At 48.6% G+C, this 27,266-nt stretch overlaps 1 protein-coding gene across 2 annotated transcripts in view; it reads left to right on the top strand.

Moving 5' to 3' along the window:
• The window catches only part of CACNA1I (calcium voltage-gated channel subunit alpha1 I), a 160,144-nt gene that overhangs the window by 122,098 nt on the left and 10,780 nt on the right, over nt 1–27,266 (top strand). For both annotated transcript variants that reach the window (XM_075491670.1, XM_075491671.1), the window contains exons 10-29: nt 3,766–3,917; nt 4,523–4,708; nt 5,404–5,521; nt 6,010–6,165; nt 6,606–6,696; nt 8,652–8,854; nt 10,030–10,446; nt 11,426–11,526; nt 12,602–12,725; nt 13,510–13,578; nt 14,550–14,734; nt 15,073–15,199; nt 16,304–16,429; nt 16,916–17,005; nt 18,007–18,199; nt 19,303–19,454; nt 21,145–21,254; nt 21,863–21,996; nt 22,758–22,828; nt 26,627–26,705. In XM_075491670.1, the coding sequence (XP_075347785.1) occupies nt 3,766–3,917; nt 4,523–4,708; nt 5,404–5,521; nt 6,010–6,165; nt 6,606–6,696; nt 8,652–8,854; nt 10,030–10,446; nt 11,426–11,526; nt 12,602–12,725; nt 13,510–13,578; nt 14,550–14,734; nt 15,073–15,199; nt 16,304–16,429; nt 16,916–17,005; nt 18,007–18,199; nt 19,303–19,454; nt 21,145–21,254; nt 21,863–21,996; nt 22,758–22,828; nt 26,627–26,705 (2,884 nt within the window). The remainder of the gene's footprint in view (nt 1–3,765; nt 3,918–4,522; nt 4,709–5,403; nt 5,522–6,009; nt 6,166–6,605; nt 6,697–8,651; nt 8,855–10,029; nt 10,447–11,425; nt 11,527–12,601; nt 12,726–13,509; nt 13,579–14,549; nt 14,735–15,072; nt 15,200–16,303; nt 16,430–16,915; nt 17,006–18,006; nt 18,200–19,302; nt 19,455–21,144; nt 21,255–21,862; nt 21,997–22,757; nt 22,829–26,626; nt 26,706–27,266) is intronic.

Genomic DNA, 27,266 nt, shown 5'->3' with positions numbered 1-27,266 from the left:
GAGAAACTTCTCCTGCAGGGGCTTCATGGTGGTCTGCATATTCTTAATCTTTCCTATACTGCAGGAGTTTCTGGCTGCTGTCAGATAATGGACTAATTACATTTTCAGTCTAATTGACACAAGAGCTCCAATGTTAGTTAGTAAGAAACTGAAAAGGAGGAAAAAAGCTGAGCCGCTGCCCTCTATCGCCCTAGTTCTAGTTTCTGATCACTGGGCAGGAGCTCTGAAGTAGATCTGAATCATACATTTCACTCTCAGTATTTGATCTACATTGTTAAGGATGAAGGGACTTTGTGCCATGAAGATGTGAATTAGGTAGTTTCATGGAACTGGAAAGAGATCCCTATGCAGAGTAGGTGAACCAGTCTGGTTAATATACTGGCTCTGGGCATGCTTTGCCCCCTGGGGTTTCTCTCCCCTTCAAGCCACCCTCCTCATCCCAATACTCAGCTTCCACAGTTTTGTTCAAGTTTCTCTCCTAGTGCGATGGGTAAACCAGTCTATCCCAGCTTGGCAGTATGAACAGACTTCTTGTGGGGAGATTTCTGGTGTTCCCTGGTTTTGCTTGGACTAAAACAGCCTTGGGTTCAGGCTTTTCCTTGTGGACACTTCAATTTACAGTTTCTAGGTAAAACTGGGTGGCCTGGGAGGAGGAAGCCTTGCTAATGGTTTTGATGATAAATGCCTGAGAGCTGTCTGTGAGATCCTGGGGAGCTCTCACAACTGTGAGGTGACACAACCATTGTGTTGGGGATCCCATGTATCGGTACAAAGAAAAGGAGAAAACCACTTTTTCCCTGTTTGCTTGCCCCCTTCCTCAAGTTCACGCTTCCCTGGCCAGAGAGAGTCCCCCACACCAGCCGTGTCCCAGCCACCAGCCTTGTCCACTGCCACTCATGGCCACGCTGCCCCAGGTGCGAGGGCATCCCCGCACAGGACACAGCCGCTGGTGCCCCCCACCCTGCAGCCCCGGCTCCCAGCTGATGGCTCTTTGCACTCTGCCAAATTATCTGTATCTCCAGAAACGTCTGCAATGCAGGATCTGCCTTTAGCCAGTGAGTGTGCCTCTCCAGCTGGCTCCTCTCTCTTTTTCTCTTCTTTTTTCCTGAGTTCATTCCTTTTGTGTTGCTCTTCCTTCCCCAGCCTTTACTTCTTTCCCACTCCATTCTTAAAAATCTCTCCTTCTCTACTTCTTGTGGGTGCCAGTGAGTTTATTTTACTTTTTTTTTTTAGCTTTGTTTTTTGATTCCTCTTTCGCTGCCTTTCTCTCTGCCCATCTCTCTTTCCTTTCCCTGCCTAGTCTTTCCTGCCCCTCTCTCTAGGAAGGATGCTTTGCTGGGGCTGATTGATGGCCCATTAGAAAAAGATTAACAGGTGGAGGCTTGACTAGAGAAACAGATGTCAGGGAGGGAAGGAGAGACGGGGGAACAGGTGACCTTTTCACAAGCAAGATGCAAGCATGGCTTTTCAAACATCAATTGCTCCCTACGACAGCACAAGAGAATGTGTGGACAGCAGAGAGGAGGATAATCCACCATCATAGCCTGTCGCTTTTTTACATTGCTCATTCTCACTGACATAATCATTTGATTCAGGCTGAAATTGGCATCTCTGTTTAGCATATGGACCTCATGTTCCCGGCAAGTGTCATTACTGCCTGGCTCTCCGTGAAGTGATCTTCATCTCTCCCTTCCCCTTCTGCACTTGCTCGTTCTTTCTCTCTCTTCACCCTTATCTCCCCTCCTTTCCCCCTAATTTTCAGGATGGTTTTGTTATTCAAATGTAATTATGGATGGAAATCAAGCTATCTCCCCTTTTTTGATTTTAAAGAAATGGAATATTTCAATAAAAAGCTACAACGAGGAGTGCAAGAAATTAGCAAAGGGCGTGGGAAACCACAGATGTGAGGAACAGTTTCCAGTCCATTGCTCACCTGGGAGGATCTGGGCCCCTGGGGGTCCCAGAGCAGGGGTTAAAGCAGCCTCCAGCTTCAGGGGAAGGGTCAGACCCAGAACTGCGTTACTCCCTCACTTCGCCTTCCACCAGCTGAATAAGTAACAGGCACAGCCAACACAAAGGCTGCCCTTCAGAAAAACAGCAATTTTGCAGTCCTCAGGGAGAGACCATGACTCCCCTTCCTAGTGGGAAGGTGGCACACCTTTATCTGGAGCAGGTCCCCACCAGCTGCTGCTTGGGAAGATGATGGCAGCAGCATGCTACAGCCAGGTGAGCTGCCCTAGCAGTCTTGTGCGGTCTGAAGGCCATGGGCTGTCTAGCCTGGCCCCAAGATGCAGCCCATTATACTAGGAGGAAATTTTTCTCTCACTTTGGGAACATTTTGTACCTTGCCGTTGCCGTGGTAGTCTCCCTGGGCTATGTATGCGTGTGTCTGAGTATGTGCAAACATGGGCAGGCTTGCGCATGTGTTGCCCCTCACGCACCTGACCTTGTTCAAGACCTGAGCCCTTGCTGTTTGGCCTGGTGCAGTCCTAGTCCCTGGGTGAGAGGTGCTTTGAGCAGATGAGTCCATCCCAAATTCAGTGCAGGGAATGCCTCCATTTCACAGGGGATGGCAAGATCCTAGCGTCCCTCATCAATGACATCAGTGCAGCCTCTGTCTCCCTCTGAAGCAACGTTTCATCATTCCTGAGGAAACGGTCTAGACCCTTTCCTGACCTTGTCAGAGAAGTTTCCAAGGCTGCGCACACTGAAGAAAAAGTCATTAATTCAGAAAACAAAAGGAGGAGTAATTTAATTTGCTCAGACTTGTTTCACTGATGGAATCATTAAAACACTTTCTCTCATATGCACAAACACATCGGTCTCTGCTGGAGAAGGCTGTATCATAGGGGCTGAAAGATGTGTCAGAGATTCAACAGAAAAAAATGCCTGAGACAGGGTCAGATTGCCTTTTTTTTTCTTTTTTTTTTCTTTCAACACAGTCATCTTGTGTCATCCCTGGAGGTTTTCACCTTGTGCATCTGCCTTTCTCCTCTTGCTGTCCATTTTTCTCTTTTCCTCACCCTGTCCTGCTCTTCCTGTCCCTTACAGGTAGGTGTTAGCAGTGTGCCCCTCCTTGCTGTTGTCTTATTCATTCAGTCTGATATTCGCTTGGGTAATTATTGAGACCACTCTGAGGACAGAGGCATGAGAAAAGACTGCTGGAGCAAGACTGGAAAACTAATGCATACCAAGAATTTGGTGGGGAGCAGGAGAGAGAAAAATGGGGAGGGGAAAAATAGAGGAGAAAGGGGCAGAGAAGTGTAGTGAGGTTTAGAGGAAGATGGGGAACTGTTTTCCTTATCATTCAAATGTTTTCAGAATTTCAGCAAAAAATTGTGCCAGCTACCTGTGGAAACCTCAGAAGAAGAAATCCTTGAAGAAAGAGGTTGACCACAGATCAGCCACTTTTTCCCTGCTTCAAAAAATACTCAATTTCTTTGCACAAAGGAAAGCAGCCTTTAGGTGGGGGACCAGGGTATAGAGTGGGATGTGGGAGACACTTTGTCAGCCTTTGCTGTGTGAATGGCTGTGGGGCTCCTGACCACCTCTAGTAAAATAATTTTAGGGACATAATCTATGATGAAGGTAGTAAATGTGCAAAGGAATTTGAGTGCAAGTGGCTCTATCCAGCTCCACTCTAATCTCAACCATGGGAGCTTTGCAGCTCCCTACAAAGCATGCCCCCTGGGAATGGTGGCACTTTATTTCCTGTAATTTCAGGGCTCTTTCAGTTCTGACTCTCTGAATTTGCCTTCTCTCCAGCCAGAGGAATTGACCAACATCTTGGAGATCAGCAACGTTGTCTTTACAAGCATGTTTGCCCTGGAGATGATCCTGAAACTTGCTGCTTTTGGTCTCTTTGATTACCTCCGCAACCCCTACAACATCTTTGACAGTATCATCGTCATCATCAGGTGACAAGGGCCTTGGGGATCAACTGAAATATGCATAGAGAGCTTGCAAGTTTTCATGTGCCTTTTCAAAAAGGATTTAGCAGCTATACTAGGAGGAGCTGAGCTGATGCACAAGGCCAAGGATTGGGAGACCAAGATGTCTTTTCCCAACACTTGGTGACCCTAGGCAAGCTGCATAGCATAGCTCCTCAGTTCTCTCCTCTGTAGAATGGAGGCAATTGCAATTGCCTTCTAAGTCCACAACAAATATTCGCTGTGAAATATTTTAAAAATGCACAAATTAAGAATGCTACAAAGGTTTGATGTGTGATAGAAGAACTTGTCGTGCTGGAATTTAATGCTGCAATCCTTTTCTCATTCCTGCAACATGCAGTGCCATGTTCATGTTCTTAAGGGAGAAATGCAGCTTTCTACACATAAGTATAAGCCTATAGTATATACTTCTAATTATATCTTGCTCAAACAGTTTCTCTCTGACCCCTTTATACTTGCTGCCAATGCAGAGGTGAAAACTTGGATTAGCATTGTTATTCCTCTCTCTCTTCTGTTTGTTCACTTGTCTTTCATTTTGTCCCTCATACTCCCTATGCCTCTCTGGGCCATAGTATCTGGGAGATCATTGGCCAGTCGGACGGCGGCCTTTCTGTACTGAGGACTTTCCGTCTCCTGCGGGTGCTGAAGCTGGTGCGTTTCATGCCCGCTCTGCGCCGCCAGCTAGTGGTGCTGATGAAGACTATGGACAATGTAGCCACCTTCTGCATGCTCCTCATGCTCTTCATCTTTATATTCAGGTGAGGAGGCAGTTAGTTGCCTCACAGTGTTTTGGAGAGGCACTGCATGGCTCATGTGGACAACAACTTCAGAGCATGATTGCATGACTCGTCTTGCCCATTGCTCTAGGCTCAGGCAGCACTGACAAACATTTATTTGTTCATAAGGGCTGAGGTTACTGCTGCCCTAAATTGGGTTCAGCAGCTGACGATTTGGCCTGGACGGGGTGGAGAAATACTGCCATCAAATGTGCATGTTGAACATAATGTCCCATTGCAGGGTAGGTGAAGTCTCTTGGTAATCAACATCAGCTGCAGGAACAGTTCAGTCTGGAGGCTGACTCTGGCAGAAGGGCCTCAGGAAGCAACCAAGAAAGTTTGTCAGTGCATCCCGTGGATGCAGTGGTAGGGAGATGAAGAAAGATGAGGCCAAACAAGAATGATGGAGAGAGCAGATCTGAAGGACAGGTTGGAGGGAATACACGAGCTCTGAGGCAGTATAGATGGAAAGCAAGGTTTTTTGGTGAGCCATAGGGGTGCAGTACACAGCTCCTTCTTCACTGTTAGGTCCCAGTGGTCTGGCTGCGTTGTTCTACCCCTCGGTCCTGTGGGTATTACATTAGATTGTCGGGAGGAAAAGAGAATGACTCTGATGAGCTCATTGTGGTGGCAGAGATATTTATATTTGACACCATCTCCACTTCTTGTCCCAACAGCATCCTAGGAATGCACATCTTTGGTTGCAAGTTCAGCCTCAGGACAGACACAGGAGATACAGTTCCTGACCGGAAGAATTTTGACTCCCTGCTGTGGGCCATCGTCACTGTCTTCCAGGTGAGCCCACTTTGGTCTCTACGGGTGGGCCAGGGCAAAGTGAAGAGGCTCAGGAGGTGCTTTTTCTCATTGCGGAGCATTGCACTCGCTCAACAGCACAAAAGGCCGCACAAAAGGCTCTGGCATGTGATATTTGGAGGAATAACAGTTGTGTGTTGTAACCAAATGACTGGTATATCTCTTAGATAGGGGCACTCCTTCCTTCTTGGGAGACAGTTTGCAAAGGTCACTCCTGTTGTGGCAACTCCCATGTTTAACACCGTCACCTCAGCACATGACTGCCCTCATGATTGCTCTTGTTTCTTCTTGTTCAGCTAACATTATCGTGGCAGTACCACAGCTGGACAGTGACAGTGGGCAGTGGGTGTGTGGTTATGGGGAAGTTGAGGCCTGATGTGGTCCTGATGTGTATCCTTTCACTGTCGTTTTCTGAGAATCCCTTTCATGTTCTTCCTTCATGTTTATGTGGTCTCTGCTCCTGGTTGCAGATCCTAACCCAGGAGGACTGGAATGTTGTGCTCTATAATGGCATGGCCTCCACCTCGCCATGGGCATCCCTTTACTTTGTGGCTCTCATGACTTTTGGCAATTACGTGCTCTTCAATCTGCTGGTGGCCATTCTTGTGGAGGGGTTCCAGGCTGAGGTGAGTTGCCACCGAGGCCTCATCAGGGGAGGAATGGAGGTGCTAAAAAGGGGACCTTTGAGACAATTTGAGGGTACTGGGGTGGAGAACTCCCAAAGTATCACATCTCTGTCATTTCCCTTGTTAAGTTCAGAGTGGGCTTCATTAAAAAAAAAAGATGACAGTGTTAATCCTTGCAAGGAAAGAGACAAGCCCTCTGGAAGGGAGGTCACAATTTCCATCCTGTGCAACAGACCCTACTCTACTAGAGTAAGTCCTTTGCCCCTCCAAAAGCAAGAACACAGTATGTCAGCCATCCCAGGTCACATGAGACTCTTTCCAGTGATCACACTGATGCCTGGCTGCCAAGGAGGATTTTACAGTTGTTCCAGCAATGAAAGACAAGAACACATGGTCTTTTCTGTTTATGAGTTCCCAACTTCTAAATTTGTGTGTTCCAGGGTGATGCCAACCGGTCATACTCAGATGAAGATCAGAGTTCATCAAACATGGAGGAGTTAGATCAGTTCCAAGAGGTCCAGGAAGGCTCAGGTACAATAGCTCAAACAGCCTCATTTGATTGTCTCCCATTGCTGTTCAGTGAGAAATCTGAAAGCAGATTCTGCAGAAAATTCACTCCCATCTCCAAGAACTTACTGGTTTTCATTTTGAACTTTATGCTAGTTTGTGGCGTTATCTGTGGAAAAACAGAGCCGTGTTGGCATCCTGAGGAATGTGATACCTAAGGGGAGCAGTTCTTGAATGACTTACAGAATGGCAACTAGGAGTGAGAAGTGAGACTGTCTCTGCTTAGCTTCAGGGGCATCATTTCAGGAAGACTGTGTCAAATCTGGGACCCACATTTGGATAGGGGATACCAACACATTAAAAAGGACTCGGACAAATCTGGAAGTCTTGCCTCATAGCGAGAGGCTAATGAAGCTTAGAGAAACCAGAGAAGTGACTTGATCACACACTCTGTAAGTGCCAACCATAGGGAGAGATTTCTGATGGTAGATGGCTCTTTAATTGAGCAGAAAAAAGCATAATGAGATTGTAAATGTTGGAAGCCAAAGTAAGACAAATTCAAACTGAAAAAAGCCACATATTTTTAAGGAAAGATAATTAACTGTTGGAACAGTCTGCCTACAAACTGCTGGGTAAGGTCTCTACCCCTTGAAGTCTTTCCTTGAAGACTGCAAGTCTTTCTACAAGAGGTATTATACTTCAGACAGGACTTGGTGGCAGGGAGCAGCAAGAGTACCTTGCTCCGCAATGGATGGTGAGCCAAGAGCTGAGCGGGAGGGACAGCCAGGCAGGAGGGCAGGGACCACACCGACAAAGGCACAGTACTTGCACAAGGTGAGCAGAGCAGGTCCGCTGACAGTAGCCAGGGTCAGCCAATGGTTCAATGATTGCCAGGCAAGTCCATGGTGGTGAGGCAGGTCTGAAGTCAAGCCAAGAAGTTCAGTCAGCGAGACAAGATCAGGATCAGCAAGGTGCAAGGACAGGCACAAGCATACTCACAGCATAACCCAGACGAGCACCACAGGCACAGGTCTGAGCTTAAATACAGCTCCCACAGCAAGGAGCAGTGGCTCCAGTATTGGTTTGACACAGCTCTTTCCTGCAATTTAGCTGTTTTCACAGCAGTCTGATCCTGGGTTACATGGCTGTACCATATCAGAGCTTACCGTGAAAGTAGGCAGCCAAATCCCTAGGAGGACAGATAGGAAAGAGGTTACAGAGCCTGTTGGTGCACTCATGGCTGTGACGCTGTGTGCAGGCAATGTGACCTTCATTATGCAATAGTCAAACAAAAATGATTGTTCCAGTCCTTTCAGGCATTAAAATCCAGTACCCCATCCTCTCCATCCATCTTGACAAATGCTGATGGTTGTCCATAGCACCTAACATACCCCTCAAAGGTGTCCTGGATCTTCGAGGTCAATGATCAGTCATTCAAAGAGGCCCAGTGTAGTAGGATAGACTGGGATGAAGAGTACGATTGCAAGAATTTAAAGGTGACCCCACTACATGGATGGCTGCGGGTCTCCCCACATCTTAGTGTCTTCCTCAGTGTCTCAGCCTAACTGCTTTAAATAGCCAGTCTGATAGTCGGTGGTGTTTGTTCAGACCTGAAGATGCAGGTTTCTGTTCTTGGCATGCAGAAGCACACTCTCCTCCCCTTGCTGCCAGTGTTTGGCTTCTTGTTCTGCCTGTCGGCCTGTGTCTGCCTGACCGGCACTCTGCTTGTCTGTCGTCAAGGAGAGCTGCTGTCAGTTTTGGGGACTGAGGAGAATACTTCAAAGCCTTCCCAGCTTGCACTGCTTTTGCCACAACACCCTAAATCAGAAGGAATCAATGGTGATTGATGCTAAACAGCTAATATTGTGTTAGCTGCTGCTAACATGCTAAACAGCTTAGACATCGAAACAGTCACTGAATAGTGAGGAACCCACCTTCTTCTTTTCTCTTTCTTCTTTTTTCTGCATCTTTCCACCCAGATCCCAAGCTCTGTGCAATTCCTGTGACACCTAATGGACACTTGGACCCATCGTTGCCCTCTTCCAACCCACCAGTGGCTGCTGGGGGGGTCACCAACTCTTCACGCAACTCCCTGCAGCCTGACCAGATCCGTGTTGCTGTTGGCTCCCGGAAGAGCAGTGTGATGTCCCTGGGGAGAATGACCTATGACCAGCGGTCCTTGGTGAGTGAGTGAGTAGAAATGTGTGTTATACCCTCCTTTTGAAGTCCAGGCACTCTGTTGTCTTTCTGCCATCATCTGGGGATTGCTGTGGAGGATGGCGCTGCTGCTGTAGGCTTCTAATACAAGTACATTGCCTGTCTTTAGGAAGCCAGGTCAGTTCACATTATTTATCTAAATTTCCAGATTACTGACATCTATTTCCAGGTTATTGATCTATATTCCATTGAACGTGGGATTCAGCTCTTTTATATTCTTCTGGTGGGAGAGGGGGAACACCAAGAAGACGGAGTCTCCCACTTAGAGTGAAACACATTTTGTCCTCTTGCCCTTTCCTTGTTTTCCTAGAGCACAGGACACAAAATGATGCCCTGAGTGAGTTAAGGGCATAGGAATATCTGGGTGATGCCAGAACTGCCAAGTCCCATAACAGATGGGTTTCTGGAAGCTTTTGTAACAATGAAAAGAGAAATCTTGATTTGGAGCTCCCCATAGCAGGTCCTGCTGCCCCTTAGCACTTCCCCAAGCACTGCTGGCTGTCCAGCCAATGCATCTCGGACGTGTCCACCTTGTAACATCAGCTTCTGGGCTTTCTACCCACTGACACACACAGTGCATCGGTACTCAAAGGGTGCATGCCCCTGTTATTTCTAAACAGGGAGAGCTGGCAGCCGTGTACTACATAAGTTGCTGATGTGGTTGGACTAGACTGTAACCAACAAGCCTGTTTCTCTAATTTTTTCCTTTTACTAAGACTGTACTCAAAGACGGTGTGTCAGATTATCCATCACCCTGTAGCTTGTGTTATCCTTTACACCAGGGCAGCGTAAAAAGCTGCCAATCAGATTTTTGGAGAGCTTTATTCTTGCTCTGTGCTGGTGTAAGTAACAACATCAGGCACCTGGCCTTTGGCTTTATTATTTACCTTCCCTGTAAGTGCTTTGCACACAGATGGTGCTATAAAGTAATCACAGCCAACACCACTGCTCACTCATTATCAATTTATTGTCAGATTTACAGACATTGCTGCTAAATTCCCACTATGCAACTTCCTCAATGGCTGAAAAATGGTAACCTCCTGGCTTAGGGCCCCAGGGAGAAGTCTGTGATCTGAAATAGGATTGCATGCTCCCTCCTTGTGCCCGGAGTCACTGAGTCCCTGTCCTGCTCTCTTATAGTCCAGCTCCCGCAGTTCCCACTACGGTGCCTGGGGCCGCAGCGGGGCCTGGGGGAGCCGTCGCTCCAGCTGGAACAGCCTGGCCCGGGGACACAGCCTGAAGCACAAACCTCCCTCTGCCGAGCACGAGTCCCTTCTGTCTGGGGAAAGGCACAGGGCGGCAGATGGGGAGCCAGACAGGACGGGAAGGGTGTTTCATCACCGCCGGACGCTCTCCCTGGACAACAAAGGCTCCTGTGACCTGCTGGAGTTGGCCTTGGTCCCATCCAGCCACAGAGTGACCCGTAAGCTGGGAGCAGCGTCTGGGGCCAGCGAGCATCAAGACTGCAATGGCAAAATGCCCAGTATTGCCAAGGAGATCTTCCCAAAGATGAACAACCGCAAGGAACAGGGAGAGGATGATGAAGAGATAGATTATGTGAGTACTTGGTGGAGGGAACCTGGGGTTACACCGCAGTGCTGTGGGAAACCCCAAATCCATCCTCAAGTTTCTGTCTCCCTGCCACGTGGATGGGAGAGCTTGCAAAGGTGCTTTAAGTACAGCTGGAGGACAACACTGAATGCAGATGGGACCTTCTAGGCCCAGACAAGCTCAAACCACATTGTCAGGCTGCCTGCAAGGCAGTCGTACAGCTGGATGGTGGGAGGAAGGCAGATGTGAGGCATGTGCATGGTCATTCGGGGCTGTTATTTCAGAGCAGTGCAGCCAGTGATTTCTACAGGCTAGGAAAGGTCAGGCTGTGTGAGCAGTGAGAGCTTTGCATGGGGGACATCAGCAGATCAGAGCAGGAAGCACAGGCACAAGAGACAAGGCAAGTGAGTTTTGTGGCGCCAGCCTGGGAGACCGCAATGCCCAATCTGTGAGCAGATCAAAGGGTGGAAAAAATGGAAGGAGGGTCAGCAGAAATTTGAATAGACATATGTGCTGTATGAAATTAAATCGCTTCCAAGCCCAAGTGCCAACAGAAGGCCTTCCTGTCTTGGCCTCTCATTTAGCTGAGGTAGCAAGGAAACACTGTCCTCAGGTAACAGAGCCACTCCAACAGCTCTGAGAAGGCATCATGGACAACATCGTGCTCTAGAAAGGACAACAGCAGTTTTATTTGTAATGATCTGGGGAGGAAACCAGATGCCAAGAGGTAAACAGGCCCTGGCAAAGCAGCTCCTGCCTCCTTTTCAGTGGCTTGTTGCTCTTTGAGTCCATTTCTTCATTCAGCAGCTTAAAGAAAGGCAGGTAGAGCACCTGGGGACTCCGGGGTCAGATGGGGGACTTTGGGGACTTTGGGGGGACTGGGGGACAACTTGGGGACTTTGGGGTCAGATGCAAAAGGAAGAGTGCCTCTCTCAGGAAAGTGGGAAGGTAACCAGTGGCACTTGCTTCTGCTGCATCTCTCCAGAGCCTGTGCTTTCGCATCCGGAAGATGATGGAAGTCTATAAGCCAGACTGGTGTGAGTCACGGGAAGACTGGTCCATATATCTCTTCTCTCCACAAAACAGGTTTGTGCAGTTTTTGCCATGAGAGGGTTGAGAAGATGCGGTAGATTCTGTTGCCATGCTGGCCACATACCCTGAGCTGCATGTTAGGTTGCAACTTTAAACTTACCAGCTGGGAATGTGTTTTGTCTCCTCCATCACCCCTTCTACAGCCAAACAACACTTCTTTTCCTTGATCCTGGAGATGAAAGGAAGGATGAGAATCCTAAATAGCTGTTGTGATTTTCCCTCCCTTTGGAGCATCCCATTTTTCTTTTGTGTGATCATAAATATTTATAGCAAAGCAACGCAGGGAATACTAACATTAACCCAAAAAGGAGAAGGAATGTATTATTAATGACTCCATAATACTGATATTTGCTCCCCTGGTACCAGAACAGTCTCTCCATTTCATTTTCAGTCCCAGAACCAACTTATCAGCAGTCATATCACACCTTTTAGGGCAAGGTTAGAATTCTTCTTGCCTGAAAAAAGGAAATTTGGGATAAATTCTTCCTGCTAAAGGGGTCTTCCCACCAGGACAAAATGTCCATGTACCCCTGCCAACAGTATTCTCACCCATGTGCATCGCTCCTTGAAAAGAAGGGGGTTTCATTATAGGTCATGAGGGAGAGCTCTTTGCTCTGTGTGACACCTGTGCTAATGGGCACAGTGTCTTTCAGAGCAGATAGAAGTGTGGTCCCCATGACAGCCAACCTACCTACCTCTCTTCAGTTTTCAGCGTGTGGCCTCTTTGCCCTGGGTTGACACAAAGTGTGAGTTTGGGAGGAAAACTGAAACTCAGCCTCTTCTCTACAGGGCAAGAGAGGAGCACAGAGCCATAACAGTTAGAAAACCACTCTGGCACTGGGGCAATGGGGGAAGGTTCAGCTCCTTGCTCTGCCCTTGCTCTGCTCCAGGCTCCCTGTGTGGCTGTGGGCCACTCTGGGATATTGCCATGGCAAGGGACATCATTATCAGTGATAAAAAAACTGCTATGTCAGAGCTCAGTTTTGGCCAGAGCTCTCAATTCTCTGTCCTCATAGCTCCTAATCTTGCTCTGCCCAAGGCACAGGTGCCTACTGGAACTCTCTTGCAGGTTTCGCCTCCTCTGCCAAACCATCATTGCTCACAAGCTCTTCGACTATGTTGTGCTGGCCTTCATCTTCCTGAACTGCATCACCATTGCCCTGGAGAGACCACAGATTGAACACAGGAGCACGGTGAGCACCATTTCCTCCAACCTGCTTTTTAGCATAACCTCTGACAGAGGTTTGTAAATGTTCCTGGCACTGGTATGACCTCTGGAGGAACATCAGCATTAAACACCAGCTCCCACTCATCTATTCAAATGCCCAAGTATTAGTAATTCACATAGTGTATGCTTCCCCTGCAGGGTCTTATAGCGGGGCAACCCACTTTATAATACAGTAATCCTAGTTCCCTCCCTCTTGGAGAGTAAGAGAGTCCCCCAGGCACCTGCAGTTAAGAGATGACTGGCAAAAGAGACAGGGACTGGGAACTAAAAGATAGAAGTAACTTCCATTCTGTAGGAATGGCATGTCATCATTCATGTATGCTGCTTTTGAGCTATCTTGGAGATGGCTCAAGCTGGCAAGTGAAATGGCTTTTTCTGCATGTCTGCCTTAGCTATCCCCCAGACTCTACTGCACTTACACACAATCCAGTGGTTGGTGCTCAGCAGCCCTACAGGAAGGAGTCCCAGGTTGGTGCAGCAGGTCATGACTGAACAGCACTGGCAGAAACAGGGCAGAGAGCGCCTTGAAAACAGATTTGCAGGATACGTTGCAAATCCCATCCACTGTGCTCTTGCAGAGTTGCGTAGGATCCTGTCCCAGCTGTGGCACAGGGCTGAGCCAAGGTGTGTGATCTAAAAGCTGCCCAGCACTGACCTTTGCCAAAGGCACCTCTCTTATTTCCCCAACTTTAAGATCAAGAAGAATTCAAGATATATTTAAGGCCTTTTTCTTTTTTTTTTTTTTCTAGGAGAGAATCTTTCTCACTGTGTCCAACTACATTTTCACAGCAATTTTTGTAGCTGAGATGACACTGAAGGTAAGTTACTGTGGAGATGAACAGCTCAGAGCCTTTTCCCAGTGTCAGGAACAACATGGTTCATGTTTGCTCAGCACCCTTCTAAAACCTCTCCATCTTTTCAGTGTGCCAGTCCTTCCCCCTACCTTGGTAAAGGCAGATACTGCCTGGGGTTGAGTCCCCTCTTGTCAGGCATGGAGGGGATGTTTATCCTAGGCTTTAAATCCAAAGGGATCTTAGTATCTGGGAGGAATAGCTGGCCTCCAGGTATGGATTTTGTAATAATGTCAAATGTCCATTCCCTTCCTCCTGGAGCAAGAATGGGGGAAATACCAACAATATCAATAATATGCTCTTAGTTGAGATAATTATTTAATAGGTGTCTAAGTACTTTACAACAATAAGGAAATCTTGTTATTCCCCTCTTGTGATTGGGAAAGAGTCCTAAAAGTGGGTAAAGACGGTCTCAAAACGGGGTGCCTAAACTTAAACCCCCTAAAATTCATACCTAAGTTATGGCCATGATTTGCAGGGTCTTCAGCTCTCCCCAAGGCCAGCAATGTCTGTAGCACCTGCTGGTGTTGAGAACTGCTGAGAATCGAACCATGCCCTTAGGAGCCAAAGTATGGGGTTTAGTGCCCGATTTTACCTCCCAGGTATTCTCTGGACTGGGGGAGACTTGCCCCAGGTCTGTGGTATGGCAGGGAAAGGTTTCCTGCGTGTTCCCTATAGTGTCCTGTTGCTCAGGGAGGCAGAGGAAAGGTGAGAAGACACCATGGCCCTGTTATTTCTGGAGTTATGTGCCACCACTTTCCCCAAAGACATTTTCCTTCATAGCCTTCCAGGTGAAATGAAAAGATGATGAGATGACACTTCAGTGTCATGTGGAGTTGGTAACTGTTCCCCATCCTCCCCCTCTCTCCACAGCTGCCCTCTACCAGGCAACATGGAGAGGAGCCATTTAATCCCCTCTCGTCTCCCCTCTCTTGCAGGTGGTCTCTCTAGGCCTGTATTTTGGGGATCAGGCTTATCTCCGCAGCAGCTGGAACATCTTGGATGGCTTCTTGGTCTTCGTGTCTCTCATTGACATTGTGGTCTCGGTGGCCTCTGCTGGTGGTGCCAAAATCCTGGGGGTGCTGCGAGTCCTCCGGCTGCTGCGCACCTTACGTCCCCTCCGGTCAGAGCCCCACCAAGCCCTGCTTGGCCCCCTCTTCCCACTGGCCCCCCCTAGGAGGGGTCCCAGAGTCAGATCCTGCTGTGCCAGGCAAAGTGTTGTCTTTGACAAGCCATAAGCCACAGGGAGGTTCCCCTTAGCCATATGGCTGTGGGCCTGGAGGTACCTCATCAGAGAACAACCCATGGGACAGAAGAGGCTTTTTGGTCACAGGAGAGTGATCCCCACTGATGGGTCACTGCATAGGGAGAGCAGGGGTCCGCTGCTGCTGCAAATGCTTAGCTTAAGCCAAACATCCCTGCCCTGTCCTTCTGTCACCCCTCCCCTTCCTTCCCTTCCAGAGTCATCAGCCGAGCCCCTGGCCTGAAGCTGGTGGTGGAGACGCTCATTTCTTCCCTCAAGCCCATAGGAAACATTGTCCTCATCTGCTGCGCTTTCTTCATCATCTTTGGCATCCTGGGTGTGCAGGTAGGTTGTTACTGCCCATCAAACAGCCCCCGTTCCCCACCCCTACCATGGGCACCTGTACCCCCAGGTGCTACAACAGGCACAGGGAACCAAGCAGAGCAGGAGGGAGAGGCAAGCCAGGAAATTTTCTGCACCTGCCCTCCTCCATGAGCTGTCTCCCACCATAATGTCCCCACAGACTTTGGCAAGGACAGCCAGGTGCTCAGCGAGTGCAGGCGTTGCTGGATATGCGAGACAGAAGTTAATGCTCACACCTGGCAGGAGCTGGATCAGGGTTTGGGTCAGCATTAGAGGGAGAGCCCAGGGCTGGCATAGCACAGGGCTTGCTGGGCACATCCATGTCACACCACAAGGGCAAGCAGCTCACCACCTGCTTGCACAAACCCTGCCTCCAGTCAGCTCTGTTTCTCCCCCTTGCTCTGAGCCCTAAATCCACCCACAACATTCTTTTATTTTTTTATTTAATCCTCTTTATTTTCGGCTGTTGCATTGCAGAGGAGCAAGGGCGTGGGTGTTACTTCCATCTCAGGGAATGCGCTATACTTAGTCTGCTCTGATGCATCTGTACAAATGCACAATCCAGTGCCTTCCATATGGGGAAAGGAGCCCTGGGCAGAAGAGCCACAGCAGTGCAGTGCAGCTTTGCGAAAAAAAGTATCTGAGAAGGAGGGGATGTTTTTTCTGATTCTTTACCCTCAGATGAGATCTTTTCCCATCACCTCTCTCAGTAACTAGGAAGCAGGGAGGGGAGATTACTCTTGGGGACTGAATAGAAGATTTTTTTTCCTTTTGGGCCGGTGCCTCTAATTGCACCCAGAAAGGCTGCCCTAAGGGCTGTCAGATGGTAAGGGCTTACAGTCACTGCTGGCCTGGGGCAATGGAGGAGGCTGAAAAGCCAGGTGTGGTTTTACAAGGGTGGCCCTGGCTCCTTAGCAATGTTTGAGCCTGTAGTCTACATTGCTTTGGTGGTCCTCCCTACCTGTCATGCTCCACCTGGCTTGCAGCCCTGCAGCCCACCCACCATCTCAGGAGCTTCTGCACATCCCAGGGAGCACGGGGAACCCTGTGGGGAAAGGGGCTGATGGGGTCACTCCCCTCCTGCAGCTCTTCAAGGGCAAGTTCTACCACTGCCTGGGCGTCGACATCAGGAACATCACCAACCGGTCTGACTGCGTGGCTGCCAACTACAAGTGGGTGCACCACAAGTATAACTTCGACAACCTGGGACAGGTGAGTGTGCCCACAGCCCCTGCCTCTGACGGGAACCCAGCACAAGGTTTGTCTCCTCTTACACGTACCCCTCTCCAGGGCACAGATGCAGTGCCTGGAAAGCCTGATTCCTGGGCCAGAAGGGGCAGTTATTTGGCATGGGTATCCATGCAGAAGCTGTGTCACTAGTGGGTTGGTATCAGGATGATGCTTACAGGTTGCAGGGGAAAGAAAAGTGGTGGCAGCAGAGAGCTTGATTTTCTTTTTCCTCCTGCCACGAAGCAGATGTTCTTCATGACCTCTCTCCTCTGGTGGGTCCGGCTGCACGTGGCTTCCTGTCCCCCCCTCCCTCTCCTCCACGGGGGAAGGAGCAAGTTTTGATGTGTGCAGAAGCACAGGCAGGAAGAGTATTTCAATGTGGTGTGTGTTAGAGCGTAAACCCACAATTTTTTTTCCCAGCCTGCCACATGCACCTGCTCCACATCTGCTTTGCTTTGTATGTTGCAGGCTCTGATGTCCCTCTTTGTTCTGGCTTCCAAGGATGGCTGGGTCAATATTATGTATAATGGACTAGATGCTGTGGCTGTTGACCAGCAGGTACAAAGACTTCCTTGTGAAAGGACCTTTTTCACTTTCTTTGGACTAGTAAGGCAGAAGCATGCTTTAACATCCTGCTTCAGACACCTCCCTCAAACCAAGAATCCCTTCCAGGGCCCTTCTGAATCCTTTGCTCACCTATTTGCAAGGGGTCAGGGTCATGCCTGATCCATGCAGGGAGGTGCAGCTGTGGCTGTGCAGTGGGTGTCTGTAATAATTCTCACCCTCTAGTAGGTCCAGATCTCACAGCAGGCCTTTATCTATTTGTAATGATGGAGCAACAATGCCATGTGCCTTTCTGGACATGCTGGCTCCCTCCTGGCCCACCGATGGTTATTTTAATACCCTGTAAGGCAGGGACCGTTGGGCTGCTGCCCACTGCATCCCTATTCCTCTACTGCTAAGGCAATGACCTTGATACTGTCCAGTGTAGGCATCTGCCATGGGATGCAGTACCACAGGCTTGAACCTTGGGGATAATGCTCCATTTACCTCTGAACCTCTGCACAAGGTGCACCACCATTGGCTTTGTAGGCTCTTTGTCAGGAGACCCAGTCAAAGTCAGGGCCTCCTTTCTCTCTGAGCCTGAATGACAATTCTGTTCCGGTCTCGTTGCCGTTTTGGTGGTGTGTGGATGTGGTCTCTACTTGCCCTCGAGCCAAAGGTGTTCCCAGTGCCTGGACCACCCATTTTACCACATACTGGTGTTGTACTCGACCTGCGTCTGGGGTTGTGCCTGAATTGTGGGTGACTCTGTGCAGGCGGGCCCTTGCCCTTGACTCCCATCCGCTCCATCAATTGCCAGCTGATGCCGAAATCCAATCTGCCAATCACAAACTGCCTTGCCTGTAGCCCCAGCTCTTCCCAGCCCACTTCCCTGATTTCCATAACCCCTCCCCACCTCCCCAGCAGCCAATCACCATGGCAGGTCCCACCCCCATCATTTCCATACCACCACACATCCAATGGATTGACCACCTCTGTTCTCCCCCCTCCTCCAGCCAGTGACCAACAACAACCCCTGGATGCTCCTCTACTTTATCTCCTTCCTCCTCATCGTCAGTTTCTTTGTGCTCAACATGTTCGTGGGGGTGGTGGTGGAGAACTTCCACAAGTGCCGGCAGCACCAGGAGGCTGAGGAGGCGCGCCGGCGGGAGGAGAAGCGCCTGCGCCGCCTGGAGAAGAAGCGAAGGAGTAAGACACAGCCTAAGTGTTTGGTCGGTTCGTAGGCCAAGGTTTTCTGAGAAAAACCTTCTCCTCTTCTTTTTCTTTCCTGATGGACCAGTCTCCAAAATGCATCGCTTGTGGCCGCGCTCTCAGCCTTCCTCCCCATGCCACTGCCGTGTCGCTATGCACCTCACTGGGGCAGTCTGGGGAAGAGGGGTGGCTGATGAGGTCTGCTGGGACTCCAGGGAAGCTGCTGGGGTTTTAGGACCCTGCCCCTCAGGAGATAATGTGTACCAAAAATACCCCTGTGCATGATGTGCTGGTGTGCACTGTCGACACAGGACGCACATGCATTGGTACACCTCCTGGGCTTGGGGTAGTCCCACCTGGGCTTCCTGCAACCAAGCTGATGTTTGGGGGAAGACCTGGACAGACCACTTTTTGTGTTTAAACCCAAATTTAAAGAAGAGGGAGGGGAAAAAAAAAGAGGAAGACCCCTGTGTTTCGTTCCTGGCTCTTTCCATCAATGTTGCAGTGTCACTCCTTGGGGTCTTAGACCCTCTGTGGTGAAGCAAGCCCTCTTCCTGGTGTTTCCATCCTCTTCTGTATTACCTTGAGACAAAAATTGCGAAAGCATACTTGCCCCTGGAAATCATCCCTACTACCCTAGACTGATGGTTTTCTTCCATTCACAGCCTGTGGGCATGCTTTCCCTTCCTCTGCTCCAGTTTTTCCCCTCTCTCCTGTGACACCCTGGGGCCTCTCCTGGAACCATCTGCTCCCTTTTATCATTTGTGATCTTAATTTGACGAGGCATGAAATGCTGATTTAGCACCATTCCCACAAACATAGACGAACAGATTTTCTTTCTAGCATTCCTTTCCTTGTCTTTTTTCTACTTATTTTTCCCCCACTTCTACTTTCCTCTTTTTTGCATTTTTTTTCCTCCTTCCTGTGTCCCCTGTCTTTTACCTATCCTTTTCTGTTCTTTCTCTCTCCCACATTAATTGCCTTTTCTTTCAACACCTATCACCACTCTTACGCCTGCTCCCTCCTCAGTGTTTCTTACCCATTTCTCTCTTTCTTCCAATTTCTTCCTAACTTTGCCCATCTCCCTCTTTCCACTGAAGAGGCGCAGCGTTTGCCGTACTATGCTACCTACTGCCCCATACGCCTCCTTATTCATTCGGTCTGCACCAGCCACTATCTGGACATCTTCATCACTTTCATCATCTGCCTCAACGTGGTCACTATGTCCTTGGAGCACTACAACCAACCTGTGGTGAGTGAGATCATGGAGATAAGCCCTGCCTCTAGTCATTATGTTATTTTGCTACAGCCCTCTGATGACCACTGCCCACCAGCATAGGTAGGACACTTGAGTGTCTCTAAAAAATACTGTTAAATTGTTGTAAGAGTTAATGTAGTAGGCAAAGTTATGTGAAGAGTTTCGTATGTATCCAGAAAGGTAGCCCCTACTCAGACACTTGTTATCCATTAAAATCAATAGAAGGACAGCATCTAAGCAAGAGTTGGGCCCCTAGAAAGCATGGTGCAATTAAGTCTCTCTGCTTTATATTATTAAGTGGATATGTGGGTCACCCAAATTTAGCTGCCTGGTCTGCTTTGTATGTTCCCCTGGATCCTAACAGGAGGAGTGATGGAAGCAGCAGTGTCCTGGGAGCTTCAGGCTTTGCATCAGATTTCCAAATGTCAGTCCAATTCCCTGCCATATGGCTGAGAGGACTAGAGTGGCTGGTTATGTGTCATGGGATGGGATGTCTTTACTGAGCCACTTTTTTCCATAAGAGAAGCTGCAGGGCCAAAGAACTGAGCAGAGCCTCTCTCAGCTGTGGGGATGATTCCCAGTAAAGGGCCTTGAAGGCCAAATAAGTTTTATACTTTGGCTGGGGAAGACCATGTACCTCTCAGTGTTCCTGGCAAAGCTCTAGATGCCTTGATGGAAAAAATGTATGCTGCACATATCAAAGGAGCTTTCTACTTCCATATGCAGACAAAGCATTCATCATGACATCGGCCCGGTGGCATTTCAGTTTTCTCTTCAGGAGACCCTTGGTTTAGGTGACAGCTCTGGTGTCTGAGCAGATGCTGTCCAAGGTAGCTCAGGCTTTAATCAGGAACTGAATCTGTCTGTCCTCATTCAAATCCACTGCCAGGCTCCTCTGTTTCTTGCCCATCTTGCCCAACTGCCCAGCTTTGATCCTGCCCTTGATGGTGCCCACTTTTACTCTGCAGGAACTCTCAACCTTTATCTGTTGTCATCCTCACGTCAGGCCTTTGTTCCTGAACAAGTCCTTCCTCTTCCTTACTCCTCAGCTCCTTCCCCTGGAGCGCAGGTCCAGCCATGCCAGCCTGCTGTCAGGCTCTGCTAAAGAATCTTGCCAAAGGGCTTCGAACCCTTCCGGTAGTGCCACCAAATGCTGCCCACTGCTCACATCGGTCCTTGGTGGTGGAGAAGGGGCAGCACATAAAAGAACCAGAAGCCCAACAGCTAAGAGGTATGACATATGCCTGCCCCAGACCAAGGCACAGAAGGGTTTCCTCCCATCAGAGATGACATGTATCCACAACTGGAGTAGCCTTCATGCCCCACTCCTGGTTGATAGCTATCCCAGTGCCATTAACACGGTGGCATCCAGGTGGTATGGGCTACTGGCAGAAGAGGAGGCTGATGGTACTTGGTGGATTCTCTTTGCAATGGTCTCCTCCTCCCCATTATGCTGAGCGGTACAGGAGAAAGGAGCAATAACCGATCCTGAGAACAACATGGGGCAGAGGGGCTAGCTGGTGGTTGCCCTTAGTAGGCAGCCTCCACATTCAAGTAGGCAGGAGGCATGGGGCAGCTTCCCCACCTCCCAATGAATTCCTGGCACCCAGGAGAGTCCCCCCCACAGGTTATGTGCTTGATGTTGCTTTTGCCTCAATGCTTTACCCTCTCTTTCTGCTGGCAGTCTCTGGAGACCGCCCTCAAGTACTGCAACTACCTGTTCACCACCGTCTTTGTGTTGGAGGCAGTCCTCAAGCTGGTGGCATTTGGTTTGCGGCGATTCTTCAAAGACAGGTGAGCAGAGGGTTATGTCAACCGTGGCTGTGGGACAACTGGATTTGGGGTGGACGTTTTGAGGATGGATCCCTATCTGGCGTGTGAGGTGGTAGCAGAGTGCCCTGACTGCCTCCCAGTTCAGCACAGCATGGACCTAGCCTCGGCCCGCATGAGCTGCAAGGCCTAGGCAATAGTAAGAGTTGTCCAAAAACTGCCTCTTGGTTGGCATCTGCTGGTTAGGCTAGAAAGCAAAGGAGATGGGGTTAGAGAGCGCCATTTTTTTCCTGCCCTTGAGGCAAACTGGGAGCATGCTGAAGCAGAACGTATATAACGAAGTCGATTTGAGGTAGTAAGGCTGTAAGAAGCTGAGCCCATTAGTCAAAGCCTAGCACCATAGTAACACAGCTCCATGCTTTCAGAGCAGGCTGGCTTGCCTCTGGCTGCTCAGGGTGTGTGCAAAGTGAATCTCTGTTTGTCTGCAAAAGCCCATATAGGCTGACTCAGAGTGGGGCCTTGAATTCATACATAAAGAAATATGTAGGTCAAAGTGGAGACAATTCACTTTCTTTTTCAGGGAAATGGAAAAACTCCATCTTCCTTTATTCTCTTTAATTTTTCTTTTTAAGGTGGAACCAGCTAGATCTGGCCATTGTGCTGCTGTCTGTCATGGGCATCACATTGGAAGAGATTGAAATCAATGCTGCTCTCCCAATTAACCCAACTATCATCCGGATCATGAGGGTGCTGCGCATCGCCCGGGGTGAGAGAGACATTGGCCAGAGACAGGGGTGTAGGTGGCCATGGAGCGTGACTTGGTGCTATGACTCATTGAGCAGTGGCTGTAGAGTCATGGGCTCCCCCTGTCCCTAGCCCTGGGAGGGAGGCAGGGGATGTGACAGAGGACAGCCTAGAGGCTAAGGCTTTTTGGCTTCCTTAAGCCAGGCATTTAGATGTAGTGGTTTTAACAGGAGGTGAAGGACCAGGAGGGTGAGCAGATCATGCGAGAGCTGAACCTTCCCTTTTATTCTTTTATGGGGCAAGTGTGGCAGTGGTGTTTGGAGAAGGGGCCACCAAGTATATTGAAGTTTGCACAGGGAGGAGACTGAATCTTCCTAGTGGTGGCCAAGATATGCTAAGTTGCCTTAAAAGATGGTGGCTGGAGGAAGAAAAAGTGATGGAATGAAAAATCAGAGCAGAGGGAGAATTGTGATACACAATGCTGGGAGAAAGACGGCTCTTGGCCAGACCGTCTGGGTGAAGCAGAAGAAGCCCGATAGGCATGGGTGGCAGAAACAGAGTATTTAGTAAGAAGGAAATGCACTGGAGGATAAGGAACCACTGGGGTTGTACAGACAAAAGAAGTGAGCAAAGGGAGAAGGGGGCCAAGAGGGACAATACAGTTTTTCTAGGGCAAGGGGAGACAGGACATCTGTCTTGTGCTACTGCCATTAGTAAGTCACACAGAGGATGGACCTTCTGAGCTCAGTCTGAGTGACACTTCTCTTGTGCTTGTTGTGGCAGTTCTGAAGCTACTGAAGATGGCCACAGGAATGCGAGCACTGCTGGATACAGTTGTTCAAGCCCTGCCCCAGGTAAAACAGACCAGCTGCCCCAAAGCCTCTCCTTTTATCATAGAATCATAGAATAGTTTGGATTGGAAGGGACCTTTAAGTGTCATCTAGTCCAACTCCCCTGCCATGCACCCTTTTTCCAAAGGGTTGATTCTTGTGGAGTCTCAGAGGTGGTCTCTACTGTGTTGTACAGGCAACGGCCTGAAGGTGATGTCCAAGTTTTCATGTCAGTCATGGGGGTACAGGTCTCTTCAAATAGGTGTTGTCCAGGTTATCATGTCAATCACAGGGGTACAGCTCACCTCATGTCTCTGTTCTCCAGTGGGTGAATGAAATAAGGCTTGATTCTTGGATAAGGGCAGATTTCTTCCCATCATGTCTAGCTAGTGTCTACCACTTGCAGCTAGTCCCCAGCTCCTCTCTCCCCTCTCCATAAGAAGTGGAGAGTGACTGGCAGCCATTTCAGGAGGAAAGGAGGTCTTTGCATCTCTGCCCCTCTCACCCTTCCCCACATGCACCCCCTTTTCCCCTCCTCTCTTTCATTCGCACTCCTGTCACTCCTTTTCTTAGCCAGTGCCTCCCCCTTCCTACTTTCTTTTCTTCCTTTCTCCTCCTGGATCCCTTTGTGTTTCTGAGCCTCTCATGTATGAGAAACAGTGACGTGCTCTGTTGTGGCTCACGCAGCCGGCAGTTAAGTGTCTACTGCAAGACAGCTAGACAGAAGGATTTCATGAGCTGTGAGCGGCAGCTGTTCCCGAATGAGATGCTGACACGATGCTTTACACAGGCTTCAAGCTCACTGTGAGGATCCTCCGTGATGGATGAGCAGCCAGGGAGACTGGTCCCCTTCCTTTTGGATCCTCCAGAGAGAATTGTTAAGCAAGGAGTAATGGCATCAAGTGGCTGTACTGATCATACATCAGACCATTCCCCTGGCAGGCCCCAAGCAGGCAGCTATCTTATATGATATCAAAATGCATGGGCATTTGTCAGTTGATTTATCAGCTAATGTGCCAGTCTCAGTGAGTGATGCAGAGCTGAGAATCAATCTGAAAACAGCACGAGTAGTTACCCAAGGAGTTTACTTCTGATGTTGGTGACAATAAATGTCAATCTGAATTAGAGGAATCTCGTGACACAAAAGTGAGGGGGAAACAGTGTGATCTTTCCTGGATCCTGTGCTCTGTCTGATCTCTCATGCTTTTCATTATACAATAATAATTTTTATTTTTGTCTAATAATAACAATATAAATCATATATAGGATATTTAATAATATTGCCATCTGGGTTAGTTGGGGGCTGACATACAATGGACAATGGAAAGAACAGGAGATTAAGGGTGTTCTTACAGCAGGCAGCTTTGGGCGAGTAATGTTTATTAGTTCTGGCTCCGCTGCCCCAGGCTGGCTCAGTGCAGCTTCTTTGCACGTTGCTCTTTTCCATTCCAGGATCTACAACAACTGATTTGCTCAGGCGAGGATCTGGAATGGAGCAGGTCTCCAGATCCAGCGTCTGCATGTCTGTGGCGTGTTTATTCTACAACCCAAATAAATGCAACACACAGATATTAAGAGCTGGCTGAAGTCGTATCCAGAAGCCCTCAGTAAGAGGACTCTGCAGTATATTTGCACTTAAATGGAGACACTCAACTTCTACCCCCAAAATATAAAGAATAAATAGGAGAGGAGGAAATGTTCATATCCCTGTCATGTAGATGGAGAAACTGAGTCATCAGGCAGTGAAGTGTTTTGCTCAGGATAACAAAAGGTACAGCTGGGACCTCAGTTCAAGCCTCTGAGCCCTGCTGTCTGGTCCTAGCCACAAACCACAAGTATATTCTTCCATACTTTATACATTCTGGCTTTTCTCTCTCACATTCACCTACAGCTCCTTTGCTAACCAATGTGATAAGTCAGGTCTTTTGGAGGTCATTAATATCTGCCACAAAACCCTCACAAGCAGATGTCTAAAGGTCTGGCCTCTAGGTATTTCCTAGCAGGTAATAACAAGTAGTGCTTAATCCTTGCAGCATCAAAGCCTATGATCAATCAATTTCCTACTGATTGGCTTTTGCTTCCTTCTATAATGGGTTGGCTTCATTTAATAAAGTTATATAACAGAGGGATCAAAAATCACTCCATAGTTAGAGTTGTGTAAAAATCTGCACTTAAAGCAGGGCTAAAAAACTCCAGTTTCACTGTTAAAAGATTGAGTTTAGTCTCCATATTTTATACACTGAGTCTTCAGGGGACAATTGAATTATCTGTAATATTATTCTCCAAGATTTATTGGCTTTGCCAAAAGAAGCAGTTTAAAATAAGCTGTCCTTTCCCTTGTGCTTTTTCCTCCTCTCGACCTTTCTCTTTATGTTCCTAGAGCACAGGCTCACATCAGGGATTTTGGCTTGCTAATGGCATATAAGGCGTCTCCAGTTGTCTTGTTTCAATTCCCTTCCTGTCTTTGTTACACTGCAACGATTTTTAATAGCGAATAGAGCTTTAATTTTAAAGAGCCCTTTGGAAATTTCGCCCTTAGCTAAGTTTTATTAACTTCTTTTCCTTAATGCCCTGTAGACAAAGACCCAGAGGTTTGTGTTCAGAGCATTTACTATGGTGTCCAATTTAGTCATCAGAAATAATTCCTTCCACTGAGTATGTGTAGGGACCCAGGATCTGGCAGCCCAGTGGAGTGGGTGGGCTGAATCATTCATTTCTCTCCTGAATTTGGATGGCACAGCAGTTGCAATGACTAAATTAGATTCCTGAAGTGGATGATCCTAACAAAGGCCCAGTGACCACATGCATTCAGACCAGACACTGTTCAGTTTTTCAAAAACACCCATGTACCAGTTAGGTTTTCCCTGCCTTCTCTTGCTCCACCAACAGTGTGCTAACTGTTACTGGCATTTTCTGTTACTGCTCAGCCTACCTCTGCCAAAACTCTCTCCTGCTCCTCACATATAACCTGGCTGCCCCACATGCTGGGAGGCAGGAGATTCAGAGGCAAGCAGTGATTTGGGAGAGTGAGAACTTGGGGGCAGTGCCCATGTTGCTGGTGGCACTGCTGCCTTTGTGCACCGTGAAGCAGCAATCCTTGCATTGGGGGGTTTCCAAACAGCAGCTGATGGAGGCCCAGAAATCAGGCTTTGACCTATTATTCACAAGATGAAAAGGAAGCTCTGCTTCCCCTCTTGGCTCCTTCATAGTCTCCTCTCTTCTCCTCCTCCTCTCCACACATTTCAAGAGGGCTGCTTTACCCTTCTTCCTTCCCGCCTGCCTATTCCCTCCACAAGCCCTGCTATAACCTCCACATGTGGCTGGTGCTTTGCCCCACCATACTCTGCCTGGTTCATGGCAGGGGCTGGTGTACCTGTGTCCCTGTCTTTTTGGAGCGCCGCTATTACGCTCTTCACATAAGCATAGCTTCAAGGGACTTGGGCATTTTGGTGGGGCATGTAGCACTGCAGGACATGTCTCTATGCTGTAATCCATAGCTTGTCCTTCACCCAGCCAAACTGGCTTCACCTTCTGCGCCCCTGCTCCCATGTGCTTGTCTTCACCTGGCCCAGAAAGTGCACACTTCAGTCAGCCCTGGCCAGAGCTTGTGCTGGAGTGGAGGCAACTGGGAAAAGAGCATCCTTCAAGTCGAGTTGCAACTAGTGCCATCACTGGTGATTTCCCAAGTGTTGAGCAGTTGTTTGCTTGCATTTGTACACTGGGAATTTGCCGCTGTTCTCTTCAGGCTTTGAAAGACAGAAATGCTTGCCTGTACAGATTAAATAGGCTTTGGGGTAGGCTGACCATGCTGTTTGCTTTCAGGTGGGAAACCTCGGACTGCTTTTCATGCTCCTCTTTTTCATCTATGCTGCTCTAGGAGTGGAGCTCTTTGGAAAACTGGGTAAGTCTCAAGGAGACCATGCTCCAGTGTGAGCTACAGACCTGCTAGGAAGCTGAGGTTTCTCAAAATCAGTGCTCATTCAATAAAGGGACTGAATTACTTGGTGGCCTTTACTGTCCCTTATGCATAATTGAGATAAGAGGAATTTCCCTCTAAATTGTTATTGTCCTAACAGCCTAATAAAATAAAAGCAGTGTCTGGTTTCTCTTTCATTCTTAAATTTTTGCTTTTTCTGCACTGCCTACCTTGATATTGCCTCCAAGATTACAGGAAAAACTCAGGGAAGGCTTATTGCCATGGAATACTGATCAAGAAGAAAGGCAGCACAACGACATGTTGGGAGGATCCCTCTGAGCAACTGAGTTACACTGCCTGATATCCCAGGGCTGGGCCATCAGGGATTTTTCTGTATTGCTGGGCAACAGCCAACTGTTGGGCAGGGTGCTGAGGCCATTACCTGAGGTCTCCAGGCTGTGAGAAGCCTGAAGTCCCCTTCCCCAGTTCCTGCTGTTGATGTCGGGGCCAGCAGTGTGTCCCCTACTGATAGCTGTGATCCCCTTC

The sequence above is a fragment of the Mycteria americana genome, chromosome 1, assembly GCF_035582795.1.
Source record: "Mycteria americana isolate JAX WOST 10 ecotype Jacksonville Zoo and Gardens chromosome 1, USCA_MyAme_1.0, whole genome shotgun sequence".
In the NCBI taxonomy this organism is placed as follows: domain Eukaryota; kingdom Metazoa; phylum Chordata; class Aves; order Ciconiiformes; family Ciconiidae; genus Mycteria; species Mycteria americana.
The sequence above is the reverse complement of the archived record's forward strand: the minus strand, read 5'-3'. Positions and strand labels throughout refer to the sequence as shown.